Source organism: Cydia amplana, chromosome 21 (assembly GCF_948474715.1).
Source record: "Cydia amplana chromosome 21, ilCydAmpl1.1, whole genome shotgun sequence".
Lineage (NCBI taxonomy): Eukaryota > Metazoa > Arthropoda > Insecta > Lepidoptera > Tortricidae > Cydia > Cydia amplana.
Genome location: NC_086089.1, coordinates 8038220 through 8057233, shown reverse-complemented (window position 1 = coordinate 8057233; position 19014 = coordinate 8038220). Strand labels below are relative to the sequence as shown.

Below are 19014 nucleotides of genomic sequence, written 5' to 3'. Positions count from 1 at the left end.
AGACTGCGTAGCGATTTCGTAGACCTTGACATTATGGGCCCGATTCGGATTTTGAAATAGACATCTACTAGATATCTTTTAGACGTCACCAAGATACGATAACGATATGTTTAAGATCTAATCTGTCAAATTTGACATTTTTGCGATTCTGGAGATACTTTTGAACGATTTCCACACGATATGACTTAGAGATCCAATTCACTACACTACCTAAAGTAAAACTCGTAAAAGTGACATTAGTTGCCCGAATTGAGCTGCAAAAGAGAACTAAGTAGTTGAAATCTAAACTATAACATATCTAGAATGGATCTAGTACGTGTCGTCTCTTGTGAATATCTTAAAGTTCGAATACGGCAGTATATCGTAGGCTACATTACGTCTACAGCCTACAGTTTTATTTCACCCTGATTCTAGTGCCAAAAGGTTTCCGTAAATGTTAGTCAAAAATATTGGTATTTAAACCTGAGTTTCGTAAATAATTTAACTTGTGTTAAATAAGAAACAGTGTCTTTCAAGTTAAAATAGATGAAGACAAAAACTTAGTGTGCCTGAAGAAATATCACTGATAGCCCAAGAAGTCACTAAAAATAGGTAGATACCATAGGAAGTCCATTAGATGACATGAAAAATATTTGTTAAATTTACAATTGTATTTCAAAGTAAGTGCTTGGTCGTAGAAAAAGTATTGTATGCAACGTTGTTTAACTGAGTCAATAAATACTCGTGGCGTCTTTATTAACAATTTTCGGCTTCGCCTCAAATTGTTACTCACGCCACTCGCCTTTTTTGACCTCTCTTAAACAACGGTTGCATAAAATACTATTAATCGAAATCATTCTATTTCGTCCTATAATATGTATTTATTTTAACAGTAGGGTAATCGAGGGAATAGGGGCTCAGTAGAAAATTAGCCAGGTGCAGTGGCTCAAGCCATATGGTTTGACCTTACATTCGATTTCACTAGACAACAGGTCCTGAATTAACGACTTTGGGAACAACAAAAAGGATGTGTATATAGGTAGATATTTTTGTGAATTTAGTAGGTATAAAGTCGTGTCCAGACGAGCTGGGCAAATCGACCGATTTGATCAGGAAAATAATTGGCGCCAATCTCCAATTTAATCACCAATTTAAGATTTATGGTGATATTTAAGGCTTCTAAGTAAAAAAAAATGCCCCACAACGAAAATACTAGCGTCACAAATTGGTATTCTTGCGTCCGCTTCCCATTTTTTCGGTCATATCGGTCATAATCGGCGGTCGAATTCGGCGAGCCAAATTGGCGTTTGCGTCCGCACGTCCTGATTTGATCGGACAATTCCATCAGATTGGCGAAAAATTGCCTCGTCTGGACTCCACTTTATTTCTGTTTTTATATTTTTATGTTTATCACGATAAAGAATTTACTAGTACACAAAAAGAAACATCCCGACGAATTGAGAATATCCTCCTTTTCTAAGTCGGTTAAAACCGTTATAGTAAAAAGTAAAATTCAATCAGTCCATTTCTAGGCGAGACTAAACCAATTTTACTTGAAAATGACTCTCGTTTCCATTCAATTCCTTGTATTGGCTTGTTTAAATGTTAATTAAATAATATAGGTAGGCGTACTTCACGTGGGCCATTTTATCGTATTGCTTTAATGATATTCGGATATGGTAAAGCCCAATGATATTATATAACCATAGATAGGTTATACTCATACTTGAGGAGCACAAAATATACCTCCATATTTTATTTCTGTGCCTACGAAAAAAATCTGTTATTTTGGATTCATTTTCTCATTCCATCCATCTTTGTCACACTCGTTGTTAAACATAAGGTCGTCTCTTTCTCTTTCGGTGTGCGGGAGCTCGTTAGAACGTGCACATTTCTCACTTGTCCAGCCGCGACTAAAGGCAACTTGTCCATTTTGTCACAAGGTAAGCGCTTCAATTTTGGAACGCCTATAACCTATCTTGAGTTATAAATCATTGGTAAAGCCAGCCTCATGGGCACCCTTCCGCAGGGCACGAACTTAAGGGACTTTTCATAGGTGGGTATTTTTTTTCTATTATTGTTTAATTTTTAAGTAGGTTTATTTTAAGTATAGTATTATTTATTTTTAGATTTAGCTTTTAAGTTATATATGTCACCGTAAAATTGTAAACACTCCTCAGTTTATAATCTCGCTAGTTAAATTATAAACTGACGGCAGGGAGATTATAAACTAACCTAACCTACGTTAGATTATAAACTAACGGGTTCACAATCTTACGGTGTCATATACAGGGTGCCCAGTAATTAGTGGATAACCTTCTAACCACCGACAGAGTTTGCCACCGTCGCAAGTCGCTCAATGTCGTGGCAGCGATAACCATAGGTTGGAGCGATACACAGCGATCGGACCTTTCGTTACCACCTATGGTTGTCGCTTTATGGTAGCCACACAAAAAATTCCAATCAATTTTTTCTTAAAAAAGTTCAATAAGTTTGATAGTTTGTGGTGAAAAAAAAATGTATGGAATCCAGAATGGCCAACTTTCTTAAAAATAGTTTATCTAATACTGATTCTAAAATGGTATCACACACGCTAATTACATCTTTACAGACAAAGATATGGCCTAGATTGTGATTAAAGTGAAGTATGGAGCTAGCCATTAAAAAAGACAGAAAAGTTCGATTATCTCGAAAACCACGAAACTTTTACTAGACCTATAAGTGCATTTTCTGGACCAGCCTAAGGTGCTCTGTCGGTGGTTAGAAGGTTATCCACTAATTACTGGGCACCCTGTATAACATTAATTTCACAATATTATTTACGTAGAATTATAAATGTTATATTCGGTATATTGTTATGAAAGATGAGTTTTTATGATAGATGGCGTTGACAAACGTAAATATAAACCTGATAAGTTATACAGTGGTTTTCTGTGGTTTTACTACGATTCAAAATATTAACATTTATTAAGACTGCGTCAACCGTCCAGTGGCGCCCTCATAAGGGGAAATGTGTTTTCTAATAAACCAATAAATATCTGTATAAACCAGTATATTAATATCGTTGTCCTACTGATTCCCCAACTTTTGGTTCTTGTCACATAGTTTTATTTTGCTTATTTTTTAATTTTATCAACTAAACGGCAAATGGTGGCTTTTTTTTTCGTTTAAAATCAAAAGTATTTATTTATTTAAACTTTATTGCACAAAATACAAATAAAATGTACGTAATATAAAACTATGATACATAGATCAAAAACTGGGGAATAAGTATACATATTAGCAACAATATTAATATACCTACTTACAGAAATTAATAGGTTTAAGTATTAGAAAACCCAATTCGAAAAAAAAGAGTCACAGTTTTTCAAACGTTTTACTTATTACATTTTCCCCACGATGGTCATAAATGTTTCACGTGTTTTAATAATTAATATGTATCTTTATTTTAGTTTCCACTTCTTATTGACCGAAGCGTAGCGAAGGTCTAAGTTTTGACTCGGGCATTTTGCTTTTGTATGTCCGGATGTTCTCCTCTACAGGTCGCAATTCTTAACCGATTCTCGTGAAATTTTGTGAACGAATTCTATGACTAAATAAAATTTTTTTGTCGTTCCGATTTTTGGAAATTTTTCAAAATGGCGGAGTCGTGATAGCTCCCGCCTAAACAAATAGTCGTATCGGTATCATAAGAGTTTTTTCTTTTTGATATATGTTTATAGATTAAATGGCCAAAAATTCAGAAAATTTGTACTGCTGGTTTTGGCGGTATTTAGATATTTAGTTTTTACTTGAGAACGAGTAGCTAAATTTCGTCAGCTTTAGTTAGAACCAGGGATGTTGCGGATGCAGATTTTTTGACATCCGCGGATGCGGATGCGGATGCGGATTTTTAAAGGCTCACATCCGCGGATGCGGATGCGGATGCGGATGTCAAGATTAGGTACTTAGAAAACGTCAAATATTACATTTTTAGTATTTTTTTATTAAAAAAACCAAACGTTTAGTATTTGAGCAAGAATATAGGTGCGTTATATTTAATAAACAGTAACTTCGCCGACTTTTCTGGATCTAGACGATTTCGTTATAGGTAATGACGAAATTACCTAGCACTTACGCCGCCGCTAAGACGTTCCTGTACCGACTTGTTCAACATCCGCATCCGCATAAGCTCCGCATCGATTTTATGCGGATGCGGATGCGGATGCGGATGTTGAAAATAACGCGGATGTTCCGCGGTTGCGGATGCGGATGCGGATGTTCGCAACATCCCTGGTTAGAACTATAATGGCGTATTTTGCAAACGTTCGCTTTTTTTTTGTTTGCATCGAGACATAACTTTTTTTATTTTTTTTATACTTAAATTTTGTATAGTTGTTTTTTTATTTTTTTTTATTAAAAAAAAAATCTTATTTTTCAAGCAATTTTTGTTTGTAGCTTTATGTAGTTTTTAATTTTAGTTTATAATTTTTTGTTTATATTACATGTATTATACCTATATTTTAATAAATATTTTTGCAAATGATGGCTTTTTGGGCCTTAAAGAAAATGTTATTCTGGAACATACGCCGCCATACCTTTGGCCTATGCTCGTCTAGATGGCGACACCATTTTATATTTAACAATTTTTACTCATATCAGTGAAAAACATGGGTCAAAATCATATGGCGTTTTAAAAAAAAAAAAAAAACATTTATCCATACATAAACTTTATTCTCACTGAGTGCATAAACAAAAATACATACAGGGTGGATTTTCTTTTTGGGTCAGCTACCAGATCCCGTGCTTAGAAGACCTTCCCTCGATTTCAAATTAATGAAGATTGGCTTTTAAAGATTTAAAAAAAAAACACATACAGGATGCGAGAAAAAGATCATTTTTGACAAACTATTTTTTTGATGCCAATCGATCCCATTCCTATTGAGGATCAAAAGCTTGTATAGAACCAAAAAAAATCAGTCCTGTTACATTTAAGGATCATAATACTGTATTGTTCTAACCCACGGAGCCATACATTTATTCAATTTTAAGCTCTGCTCGCGAGGTCTACAGCTCACAGAGCCACTAGTAATAGTTTGTGCTAATCACTACATAGTATAAAACAAAGTCGCTTCCCGCTGTCTGTCTGTCTGTATGTATGCTTAGATCTTTAAAACTCCGCAACGGACTTTGATGCGGTTTTTTTCTAATACCTATAGATAGAGTTATTCAAGAGGTAGGTTTATGTATAATTTGTTAACCCGTGCGAAGCCGAGGCGGGTCGCTAGTTTTCTATAAACTTAATAACTTTACTAGAATATGTATGTTATAAAATTCGATCTACATAAATCAACATCGTCTTATTAAGTATGGCAAGTAACGTTCTTAAATATGAAAAAACTATAAAATACCACAACATTGTACTCAATTATGCAAGACTGAAACAATAAATTTTACGTGATACAAAACAAAAAAATATTTTAACATTTAATTTTGAACCAAACTACACTAACAATAAAGTCATGTGTCCTTCCACAATTTTATCTCAAACCCCTCACTTTACCTTCTTCATTTAAACTTAAACCAAATAACAAAGACAATAAAGTCATATTTCGTTCAACAATTGCATCTTCAACTAAAAACTCACTACTTTACCATCCCCATTTAATTTTGAACCAAACCATACATAAAATAAAGCAGCATTTCCTTCAACAGCGCATTTACGTTGCTGTACACACACAGACGTATCGACGTATATAAATAAAGGGAGGAAGTAGGGCGCGCGTCAGAGTGACGTCACGGCTGACGTCACAGCCACGCCTGTGGCTCGATTGCGTTCATTTTATTCATCGGTTACTATGATTGTGTAGACTGTAACTGATATAACATTCGTGAGAAAGGTTTAGGACTTTGTTTGGTAACAGAAATGTTTACGTTACAGTCGCAACTGAAGTTAATAGCTAGATCCCGTCTAGGTTAACATTGTTGCACCGGCTTGAATAGAAGAAAGTGACATTATACCTAAACGTCATATTTTTACAAGCTTTTATTTAGTTTCACCTGTCCCGTTGTCTGCCTGTAATCAAATCTTGCAAGTTAAATTTGATCCACTTCCCGGTTTCCGATGAAGCTGAAAATTTACATACATATGTAAGTCGGGTGACAATGCAATATTATGGTACCATCGAACTGATCTGATGATGGAGACAGGAGGTGGCCATGGCAATTCTGTGATAAAACAACGCAACCTAATTGTGTTTGGGGTTTTTAGAAATGTCTCGATGAGTATAATGTTGCCTGTGGAAAGAAAAGTACAGTCAGCGATAAAAGCTTGTACCAAAAATGAAATTTTTGTCAAAAACTTATTATCACACTTTGTCATGCATAGTTTGGTCCGCTCGGTCAGATAGACAGACTAGACAGTTCTTTCTTTTATTGTAGACGGTGGCAAAACGGGCGTGCAGCCCGTCTAAAATCTTTCCGTTTGATTGGGGTAATTAAACTTAATTGTTAGTATATTTTAAGAAAACATGATTGAATAGGTCAGTGATGAAGAAAGATTACCTACATTTTTCAGGTCTAATATGTTCTCACTGCTGAGGTGAAAAGTTGTGTGCATTACACGAGATCAAAGTTATTTACATCTCGTGCGCTTTCGAGTCCCTTACTTCGCTCAAGATTCTAAATTAGATTCACGAGCGTAGCGAGTGGCCAGCAAGGGTACACTAGGTTTTCGGTACTCTTTACAGAGTGGTCGTGAGTACTAGAGTAGGCGGAATGATATGTGTAATTATTATAGTTATTTGGATATAGGTACACATTATTGTATTAGAACAAATTAAATTATTTTCAGAAAATATTTTAATTTGTTTTATATCAAGTAGACACACTACTATATAAATTACCAGGCCAGGGGGCGCCATAAAGCCCTTGCTACACGGTCGCCGACAAGCCCCTCAGACCTCGTGGCCTTGGTCTGGACGGACCGTGTAGACAGTTGTTTCCAACAAAATTTGACCAAGGTCAGACCAAGGACAGACGGTTAGAAGGCTTGTCGGCGACCGTGTAGCAAGGGCTTAAGCCTTCAGTAAGAAAAGCATATACTTGGAAAAATTCGACCTATGCCACTGTGGCCCAGTGGCCGAATAGCACAGGCACCTGCCGCTATAGCAGAGGACGCTGGTTCGATTCCAGCCTGGGGCACTGGAGGCCTTGATCACTTTTTCTTAGTATATGACATTTATTTAAAGTTTGTATTATAACACAAAATGGATTGATAACAACGACGCTATTGACGTTGTCCGCTGAAGGGTGGAATCCAATCACATTATACACTTGGTGTCCATTGTTTGAACTGTCAACAGCTTAGTGGGCACTTTAGGAAATATAACGATGGTGGCAAACAGGCGTACAGGGCTCGTTCGACGGTTTTATAACCCGTGGAACGCCCACCATACAACAAATTGATGCAAAGCAATTTGACCCATATTGATTAGTAGTAACACACGTTCTGATACTGAGTCGTTACGACCCAAATTGAGTTACCATCACACGTGAACAAGCAAGCATCTTTTCACCACTTTGTATTGTTCAAAAACTGATAGCAAAGTTGCATTTTATTCACATGTGAGTTGTTTTCTTATGTTTGCTGGTAGGATTGACTTTAAATGATGATTTTGAATGATAAATATTTAATTACATTCATTTGGATTTGATTTGGTTTGATTTTGTTTGATATTTTCACAGACAGTTAATATTTTCTTCGGGTTGGTGTAATGAAACACAAAATCCTCGTGCTTTGAATTAGAAACCCTCGCAACGCTCAAGATTCCATTTTTCGAACCACTCGCTACGCTCGTGGTACAATTTTGGAATCTTTCGCTTGCTCGGGTAGCAATATTAGCACGAGTGGTAAAACAACGACTTTGCCTCCGAGTGAAACCAAATAACTATTACCGGGTATGCTTTATTTGTGTTATGTGACATTGTATAAGAACTATTTTACAGTCATTCCAATCTTGGTCTATTCACGCTTTTAAATAACTATTACCGTGTCCGTGGTACGGAAAGTTTTCAAAATAACCATCATTTTTGACAAAAAGTTTAGTAGTGAAATTGTAGTTTCTACAGAAACCCTTATTTAGTCATGTCTAAATTTTGAGATAAGTAACTGTATTTACTTACCAGTAAATAAATGCGAAAGTGTGTCTTTCTATTGCCTCTTCACACTTAAACTGCTGAACGATTTAGTTAAAAGGACATAACATTTTACCCCAGCAATCATCCCTTAAGGGGGTGAAAAGGAGGGTGGAAATTTGTATGTTTTTGTATGGGATCTAAATCGGTTTAGCGGTTTAAGCATTAAAAGACAGACAGGCAACCAGATAGACAGACAGACAGCGAGGCACACACATGCACTTATTGGTATTGGTTTAAGAGTATGTACACAAAATATACTATTACTTATAGGTCCGACACAAATCTTATAGTCTGAAAGAATATTTTGAACATTAATTGGTACCCATGTAAATCTTTGCATGTTATTTGAGTCTAGTTCATAAGTTAATTAAGTATTGCATACCCGAAATGGGTAACTGTTGAAACAAATTGTACCATGATTACCATCTACAAATGTACACAGTACCGCAATAAATCATTCTTATTCTTATTCTTATACATACATACATAGGTACACAAACGAAACTATAATTGACGATAAGTCGGACTTTTTTTTATGATCGTGGTAAATAATAATTGCAGTTTGTCTGATGATAATAAGACACTAGGTACTGTAGCCTATGGGAGTTTGCCACTAAAATTTTTTTTTCGACTTTTAAATACGCCGTTTATAAGGCAATGACAGATTTCGATGTACCTACTTATGAGAATTATTTAAAAAAGTAATTATTATCTTATCTTAAATTAAGTTACCCGAAGTAAATTAGTAAAATAAATAGACACCAAAAAACGTACCTACTTTTGTATTAAAATAATATTTTAGAATTTAAATCATCAAATTACTACCTCTAGCAAAACATGCATGCAGTGCCAATATTCGCCACGCGCCAAATTGTAACACACTTTGTAGCTAAAATGTCTGGAAACAGAACATAGGTGCGTGGCGAATAGAGGCAACGTTAGTCACACACACACACACACATACAATCACGACGTAATCGGTAACACCACCTTTCATTCCCGGTTGATGATTTCAACTTGTACCTGCACAAAATGAGATAAATTAAAAATATATATAACATTACATTATATAACATAAAGTAAACTAAGTGTAAGGTGTAAGTGTAAGGCCTGAGTGGACGCTCGAGTTGGGCGTGCAGCGGCCTTACACTAAGTTAGGTACTTCCTATCGAATGAGTATTGGTACTTAGTATAAGGCCTGAGTAGATAGGGGTCAGGAGTAATTTGAGCAGTGTGCACGAAGGCCGCTCCTAATACGTTTGCATTTGTTTAACATGCACATCGCACGCCCAACTCGAGCGTCCACTCAGGCCTTACACTTAGTATGTAGTACCTACATTTTTGGTCTACAATTACAGATACAGAGCATTTGGCTTCCGATTTGTTTTCGTTTATCGTTGGCCACGCTGCCACAACATGGCATGATTTGAGCGTTTTCGTTACACGACGTTCTCAATGTTCACTATGTTTTTATCTACCCTATCCTACCCTTGTACTCATATATAATTAAGAAAAAATACCTGTTTATTATCTAAATTTCAGAAATTAATTAGTTTAATTTCTGAAATTTATACATAACATACAAGATACAGAACATTTGGCTTCCGATTTGCTTTCGTTTATCGTTGGCCACGCCGCCACAACATGGCATGATTTGAGCATTTTCGTTACACGACGTTCTCAATTTATACTTGGTCAACCAGATCTTGACAGTAGAAAAAGGCGGCAAATTTGAAAAATGTAGGCGCTAAGGGATTTCGACCCATAGAAAATTTGAATTTCGCGCCTTTTTTTACTGACAAGGTTTGGTTAACCAGCTATATATACCCTATCCTACCCTTGTACTCATATATAATTTAAAAAAAATACCTGTTTATTATCTAGAAGCGCTGGTGGCCTAGCGGTAAGAGCGTGCGACTTTCAATCCGGAGGACGCGGGTTCGAACCCCGGCTCGTACCAATGAGTTTTTCGGAACTTATGTACGAAATATCATTTGATATGTACCAGTCGCTTTTCGGTGAAGGAAAACATCGTGAGGAAACCGGACTAATCCCAATACGGGCCTAGTTTACCCTCTGGGTTGGAAGGTCAGATGGCAGTCGCTTTCGCAAAAACTAGTGCCCACGCCAATTACTGGGATTAGTTGCCAAGCGGACCCTAGGCTCCCATGAGCCGTGGCAAAATGCCGGGACAACGCGAGGAAGATGATGACCTGTTTATTATCTAAATTTCAGAAATTAATTAGTTCAATTTATTTCTGAATTTACAACAAAATTATTGTAGAGTCAGACCGAGACAAAGTGTGCAACGATTTTGATAGCACACGCAGTGCAATGGTTAGGTTTTTTATAGTTCAAACTTCTATGAAATTTTGACGTATAAATAACACTTGCACTGCGTGTGCTATCAAAATCGTTGCACACTTACCTCGGTCTAACTCTAGTCAGTTTACCGCGTAAAATAGTTATTAGTTGTCATCAATAGAAAAATGTCGCCGAGTTTTATCAACTTCACTTTTTTATTTTTCCCTGTTGAAATACTCATCTAAAAAAAAGCAAACATCTCAACACGCCAACGCTACATTTCGACAAATTGTCAGTTGATGTTCTAAAATCTAAAAAATATGGCAGATAGGCAAGCATCCAAAACATTGTCACATTTTTATACTCTAAAAATAACTGGCCGAAGTAGAGTGAGGGAATTAAAAATAAAATCCAAGATGGCGGTAATCTTCGCACCTGATGCATGGAATGCACTTTGAGGCGTTGCCAGCGGTGCAACGATTGATCGGGTGTATCATCGATAGCTCTTTGACTATAACTGAACGAACATACCTAAGTGGTGAACGATGTTGAGGATTCGAATTTAATTTAGAAATGTTTGTAGCTTTTTGATTTTGAACCTTGTCACAGTGACAATAGGCTATTTAACTGTATTTAAAATAAATTATTTTACACCATGCATGAAATAAAGCACCAGAAGATTGAGAGATGAGTTGGGCAGATGAATGGGAAGGCTGCACAGTAGCTATAAAGTATTTTGTCCGCACTTCTGTCAGAATACTTAGTTTTTAGGGTTCCGTACCTCAAAAGTAAAAAAGACCCTTTATAGGTGGGCGGGTAGATAACGCGTAGAGGCATCGAGTTGAAATTAAAATAATATACTCAGGTCTAAAGTTCCTAAAAGCTGTGAAAAAATCAAACTTCTAAGTTAACGTAATAAAAAGATACGGCCGTTAATGCCGCAAAAAACTTAAATTTCGACACTCAAGGTAATCAAACTTTGGAAATTAGTATCGTCTTACACTACAAATACATGGAAAAACTGTAACTCTGTAAACCAAAAAAAAACAAAGGAGGGTGGGCAAATTGGCCTATATGACCAATAAGGACAATATGTCACTGGATAGCTTATTCTGAGTTCTAATACTTTTATTATGGCAGATAGTCCCAAATCTTTGTGTGAAAAAAGTTATCACCGCAAAAAGTAGTGTGAGTTTAAACGTGACTGTACGTATACCTAGTTTTTTTCGATACTAAGATCCTGTGTCGCAGATCATTAAGGTTTTGTTATTGTGGATGATTTGGTGTCACGATATTTTAGTTTTTTATTAGTTTTCTTATGTTTTTTTGTGTTATAAAATATTTTTTTTAAACAGAGATTTGACAAGTCTCGTCATACAAAAAAATTGAGTATATTAAAAAACCTTTCCAATGGTACCTATGTCGCTTATTCTTATTGGTTCATAGGCCAGTGTCCATACAAATCTGCCTATCCTCCTTTAAAATTAGTGAAATTTGTACGGAACCCTCGGTGGACGAGTCCGTCTCGCACCTGGCCGGTTTTCATGCAGTCAGCAACCCTAGTCGTGTCAGACACGTCACGGTAACTAGCTCCCTAAAGTCCGTAACAAACTTCCCGATATCTGATTAGCTCAGTCTTTGATCGCGGCCCTTTGATGCCAACATTCCCGGGAGATATTTTATCAATTTTACTGTTTCAGGGCTCTTCGAGCTTCGCTAATATTAGATCGGTCCCGGCCGATTTATGGCCATTACAAACGTCACCGATGATCGCACGCGATTTGCAATACATTTTAGTGTAAGGCCTGAGTGGACGCTCGAAGCGGAGCGTTCGGCGGGGCGTGCAGCGTGGCTGTGGGCTCACGCGTGATGTGAGCAGCGTGCAATAAGGACGCTACTATACGCTTGCATTTGTTTAACATGCACGCCGCACGCCCCGCCCCGCTGCACGCCCAACTCGAGCGTCCACTCAGGCCTTACACTTAGTATTAGATTGATCGATTCAATTCGTTGGTACTACTTAGCCGCCAATTACGTAAAACACATGCCATTTGTTGCAATTACCACTACCACCAGTTTGGCATTGACGTAAACGTCATCGAGAACGTAATTTACTTTCTACGCATCTCGCTCGTACTCGCATATTAGTGCAAGCGAGATGTATAGAAAGTAAATTACGTTCTCGAAGGCGTTTATGTCAGTTTTGACTGCCACTTTTAGTACACAAGTTACAAAATTTTGAGAAACGGGCCCCAGGTCAGATTACGCGTCAAACGTATTTCTTAAAGTTTTGAACAATAAATTATACGTCTCGATTAATGTAGAGTAATTAAGTTGTGACAGATACTTTTGATTCTCTAGAGATAAATCTTTATTTAGAAAAGTATTTCAGGGTGCCATATAATTGTAATGCTATTATTATTTGAAATAAACAGATTTAATTATTTTTTAATACTATGGTGTGTTGTTTCATACGTTTCTGTTGATGCTGACTTTCTGTGAGACTCACGTGACGTTTAGCTACGGTGACCGAAATGGTATTTAAAAAAAACATAACACTACGTTGTTACGAAGATAGGCGTCATTCTCGTAGTTTCCGATAACAGTTCGACATGCTTTAGCCTGGGTATACACAGGCGGGAAAAAATCGGAAATTAGTAAAAAACCCACCCGTATATGTACCTACACTAGGCCCACACCTAAAATCGCGAAAACGAATTAGCTGTTTAGTAAATTTTGGTTGATCTAAATAATATCGCTGTTTTCTGTGAGACACCAATATTTCCATTTGCCTATGGCTAATTAAAATGTCAGGCTGTGTTACTTCTCTGCTGAGCGTCTCTCATATAACGCTTCAGCGCTCGATTTTCAATTCTTATTACCCATCTACTAACCGCTGCACCCCCGGCTGATGTGCCCCAGACTTTATCTACCGGTGTGACGTAGCACGCGCGTCATGTAACTAGGTCACGCTACAGGCGTGACAGGCTTGTGTTGCTAGTTATCGAGGGCCTTCTAACAAAAAAATAGCGTATTATCGCCAGTAAGCCCTCGTCTTTATCAGCGTGACGTACCTCATTGTAAAGTAATAACTATAGGGTATTTTCCTACTAGTCAAATCAGTTTCTTTTTTAGAACTGTCATAACGATTTGCTAATATGCAATTTATATGAAACATTACACAGTGACGTCACAGTCAACTCACCTACTTTTTATATTTCTATCCGATTTATTAAATAGAACTTGTGTTTAAAAATAACTGCTATCTATGTTTTTCTAATAATTATCTGGTGCTTTATTTCATGCATGGTGTGAAATAATTTATTTTTCACCTCAGCAGCTCGAACAAGGGTACTTTGCTACTTAAAAACAGTGAGCAAAATCGCATTTTGCTCACTGAGTGAGACAAAATGAACAAAATGCGATTTTGCTCACTCAGTGAGCAAAATGCGATTTTGCTCACTGTTTTTAAGTAGCAAAGTACCCTTGTCCGAGCTGCTGAGGTGAAAACTTAATTGTTGGTATATCTTAAGAAAACATGAGTGAATAGGTAAGTGATGAAGAAGTAATACATTTTTCCGGTTCTCTAATATGTTCTCACTGCTGAGGTGAAAAGTTTTGTGAACTACACGAGATCAAAGTTATTTACATCTCGTGCGCTTTTGAGTCCCTTACTACGCTCAAGATTCTAAATTAGATTCACGAGCGTAGCGAGTATTATAGAATCTTTCACTTGCACGGGACTCAAAATAAGCACTCGAAGAAATATCAAACTTTGATCTCTTGTTGTACAAATAACTATTAAAAACAGTATTGCATTGTAGCTATTGTGCGTATTTCCTCGCCGGTGAGTACTCAGCTTTACCGTCGTGACGTAGCCGTGCGTCACGCAACTAGGTCCCGCTATCGACAGGCGTGACCGGCGTGTTCGTGTTGTCCGCATAGGTACTTACTCCAGTTTGACGGGTGCAATTTGGTTTGACGTTTAAAAGGTGTGAGGAAAAGTGAAAACCATGAGTCGATGTCGAAAAAATTATGACGTACAATAAATACATATTATATAGGACATTGTTACACTATCAGTAAGTAATACAGCACCGTTACGTATCACTATCACTGCATAGCATAAAACAAAGTCGCTTCCCGCTGTCTGTCTGTATGCTTCGATCTTTAAAACTACGCAACGGATTTTGATGCGGTTTTTTTTAATAGATAGAGTGATGATTCAAGAGGAATGTTTATGTATAATTTGTTAACCCGTAGAAGCCGGGGCGGGTCGCTAGTTTTTAAATATAATGATCGTTTTTACAATAAAATGAACTGAATTACTTATTATACATATATTAATTTTAATTATTGCCATAATGACTCGAGTCAATGTCGGATCGAATATTTACCTACAGTATTGCTTGCTATCGATATCGATAAATGAGTCGTTATTTAATTGATCACTGGCACTAGTACGTTTTTGCCCCCGAAACACCGGGCTATGGTAATATGTCAGTAACATAGACCCAAGGAAATATGTACAATTGTACAGTAGGCCTCATTTGTTTCAGCTTCATAATAAATCATACCTTTGAATAATAGCTCAAAGCCGCAAGATGACCCTTCCGAGTTATCTCAGACACTTACTAAGAAGGGTGTGGATTATTAATTGTACGAGTAGCTCTGAAAATGATATTTACTCAAACATGCTTGAAAATATCATTATGTTCGCGATAACTGACCACGAAACAATTAATAGTTATTAAGTACAATCACTACATAGGTACTATAAAACAAAGTCGCTTCCCGCTGTCTGTCTGTCCCTGTGTACTTATGCTTAGATCTTTAAAACTACGCAACGGATTTTGATGCGGGTTTTTTTTAATAGATAGAGTGATTCAAGAGGAAGGTTTATGTATAATTTTGTTAACCCGTGCGATAGTTTTTGCCTATCGGTACCTAATTAGAAATATTCTCCGATATTTTAACCAATTATGATGTAAATGGATATGTGTATTAACTTGTTGATAGGACAACATGCCAAATTGCCAATCGCTAACGAACGAAACGCAACTGTCACCGTCACACTAATATGGATGAGTGATAGAGCGACACAAAGCGATTCGATGGCGAAGCGATAGCGATTGTCAGGGCGCGTAGCCAACGTGCCAATCGGTAACGCTTCGTAGCGTAGCGTATCGTAGTAATCTCTCTCTATCACTCTTCCATACTAATATGCCTTAACGATTACACGTTGGCTACGCACTCTAGTTCGTTCGTTAAAAGTGCGTAAGTAGTTGTTTACAGAGTAATTAGTGAAAGTCAATGTATTGCTATCTCGGCCTAATAAATAGTTGCATCCTTATCGCTCGCGATAAGTTGAGTGCACTCGTATACCGCATTATTGGCCATCGCGTTTAATTGTAAAACAAATAAACTGGAACGAACGTATTGTACTATTGAAAACAACCAACTTATTTTGTTGCCCAATCAAGATAAAACAACCTTTATGGGCCTACGATAAGAGTTACAACAACTCCCTCTTTATATCTGTTAATTTGCAAATTTATCTTAGTTACTAGTTGATCAAAAATCGACTTTATCTATAAAGTAGTCATGTTTTTCAAAGTGTACAGATAAGTGGGTATTATATGTTGCCTTGGCAAGCGGCCAGACATTGCAAAGTGGGAACATTTTTTTTCAAACGCTCAATTAAATATGTTTTCTAAACGCTACGGCTCTTATTTTTATCGAGATATTAAGTCGCTGATTGAGGTTTGGTTTAAAAATAATTCAATTGAAAATATATATTAGTCGAAATTTAAAAATAAATCGTCTAAATTTAGCCAGTTGTGGTGGTGTGGTGTCGCATCGTTTTTTTGCAATTTGGTTATTATATTTGGATACGGAGAGTTAATATCGTCCAATTATTGTTTATAAACTGAAAATAGATTATTATTTACGAAAACAGGACTAAATCGCGTATTAATTAAGTTTTGAAATGACTTCCTACGTTTTAGGACGGTATTGTGCCCGTGATCTGGAGACGACTGGCTAAAGTTGACAATTGACATCAACAACATAATATTATACTGCCGTATTCGAACTTCAAGATATTCACAAGAAACGACGCGTACTAGATCCATTCTAGATACGTTATAGTTTAGATTTAGTTTATTCTCTTTTGCAGCGCATTTCGGGCAACCAATGTCACTTTTACGATAGATCGTGTTAGATATCTATTAGATGTGAATTAGATCTCTAAGTAATATCTTGTGGAAATCGTTCAAGAGTATCTCCAGAATCGCGGAAATGTCAAATTTGACAGGTTAGATCTTAAACATATCGTTATCGTATCTTGGCGATGTCTAAAAGATATCTAATAGATGTAACGTCTATTACAATATCCGAATCGGGCCCATATTCAATTCAAAACTTAGTTCACTTTACGAGAGGCCTATTTCGCTATGGTGACTATACATTTCTGTGTCGATACGTTTGGAATCTCATATAGCGTCCACATCTCAAAGCGTCCATACCTACCTATTACCTAGTCGATAATATAGTATATTATATATTAAATATACCGCGAACTGCAGCGGGCGCAGCATGGTTCCATTTTTATCGCCTGTCACTATGCCCGTCACTTTCCCACTTACATACTTGATAGAACGTGACAGGCATGGTGAAAAGCGATAAAAATGCCACCGTGCTACCGCTGCTGCAGCTATTGTCACAGCTGTAACACTTGCACTGCGTGTGTTATCAAAATCGTTGCAGACTTATCTCGGTCTAACTCTATAGTATTAGTTGTGCTAGTCGCAAACGACTCAGTGTGTAAACTAACCGCATCAGAGTATTTTCGCCATTATAATTTTATTTTTATATCTTGGCCTCCGTGGAGTCATAAAGCGTTCGTCACACGCTTATTATAAGTTATTTATTGTAGACAAGTCGCCGCCCGCTATTCCGTTTGTATAGACGCCGTTAGAGACTTTCGTTGAGGGCATACCAGTGCATAAATTGTGGCTTTCCATTACAGAAGGGTCCTTATGCTTTAAGTGCAATAAGGACGTTTCCATCTGAAATTCCAACAGAAATTCTGATAGAAACGATCTTACTGCAGATGAAGCATAAGGATAAGGACCCTTTTTACTGGAATGCCACAATTAGCCATTCAGCGAATTCAAAGTGCGTCATTTTCACACCACTGGAGTAGAGTCCCTAATATTAATGCGAATACTACCTCTTATCTCATTTACTCTAAAAATACACTTGTGTTAAAAAAAAATATCGTAGACTTCAAATTGAATTTGCGAACGGGACAGCTATAGATATACGTACATAGTGGTGTATCGTTCACACATCGGAGCGGCGTGCGTATACGCATCAGTGTGATACCGCCGCGTTACGCACGCGCGACAATGTATGCGTAAGCTACGTGCGCGGACACTCAATGAGGCTTAATATGGACAATGGTGCTACGCCGCTTGCATCCGAAACGTAATAACACTAAAGACATAATAGAGTTCGACCAGACTTGGTAGTCTAGCGGTAAAAGCATTGTGACTTTCAATCCGGAGGTCGCGGGTTCAAACCCCGGCACATATCAATGAATTCGGAATTTTACCATATGTCATTTAATATTTACTAATCGCTTTGCGGTGAAGGAAAAAATCGGACTAATCCCAATAAAATATATTGATTTAAACTAACACGATTCTCACTCATACTTTTATAACTCTTACGCGATTAAGTCCCGTAGTACCTAGTTATAAAAGTATAATCCCAATAAGGTTGGAAGGTCAGCGGCAGTCGCTTTCGTACGCCAATTCTTGAGCCGTAGATTTTTTCGACGCTTTTGATGCTAACTGTACAACGTGACCTGCTTTAATTGTTTTTGAGTGTAGCTGAGGTTGATGAGGTCTTGTTATTGTTTCCTATACGGCTACGATCAGTTTGGCACTGACATCGAGACCGTAACCGTTGACCGTCGAGAACGTAATTTACTTTTCACCTCAGCAGCTCGAACAAGGGTACTTTGCTACTTAAAAACAGTGAGCAAAATCGCATTTTGCTCACTGAGTGAGACAAAATGAGCAAAATGCGATTTTGCTCACTGTTTTTAAGTAGCAAAGTACCTTTGTTCGAGCTGCTGAGGTGAAAACTTAATTGTTGGTATATCTTAAGAAAACATGAGTGAATAGAGGTAAGTGATGAAGAAGGAATACATTTTTCGTGTTCTCTAATATGTTCTCACTGCTGAGGTGAAAAGTTTTGTGAACTACACGAGATCAAGTTATTTACATCTCGTGCGCTTTTGAGTCCCTTACTACGCTCAAGATTCTAAATTATAGAATTAGTATAGAATCTTTCGCTTGCACGGGACTCAAAATAAGCACTCGAAGAAATATCAAACTTTGATCTCTTGTTGTACAAATAACTATTCTATACATCTCGCTCGTATGTACTCGTATATTAGTGCAAACGAGTTGTATAGAAAGTAAATTACGTTCTCGATAGCGTAAATGTCAATTTTGACACTGTCAATGACTCATGGTACGG

General features: G+C 37.1%; 1 protein-coding gene across 1 annotated transcript in view; it reads right to left on the bottom strand.

Annotated features, from left to right (window-relative positions):
* The window catches only part of LOC134658201 (uncharacterized), a 73320-nt gene that overhangs the window by 36750 nt on the left and 17556 nt on the right, over positions 1 to 19014 (bottom strand). The window contains exon 2 of the mRNA XM_063513809.1: positions 9148 to 9180. Coding sequence (XP_063369879.1) covers positions 9148 to 9180 — 33 coding nt within the window. The remainder of the gene's footprint in view (positions 1 to 9147; positions 9181 to 19014) is intronic.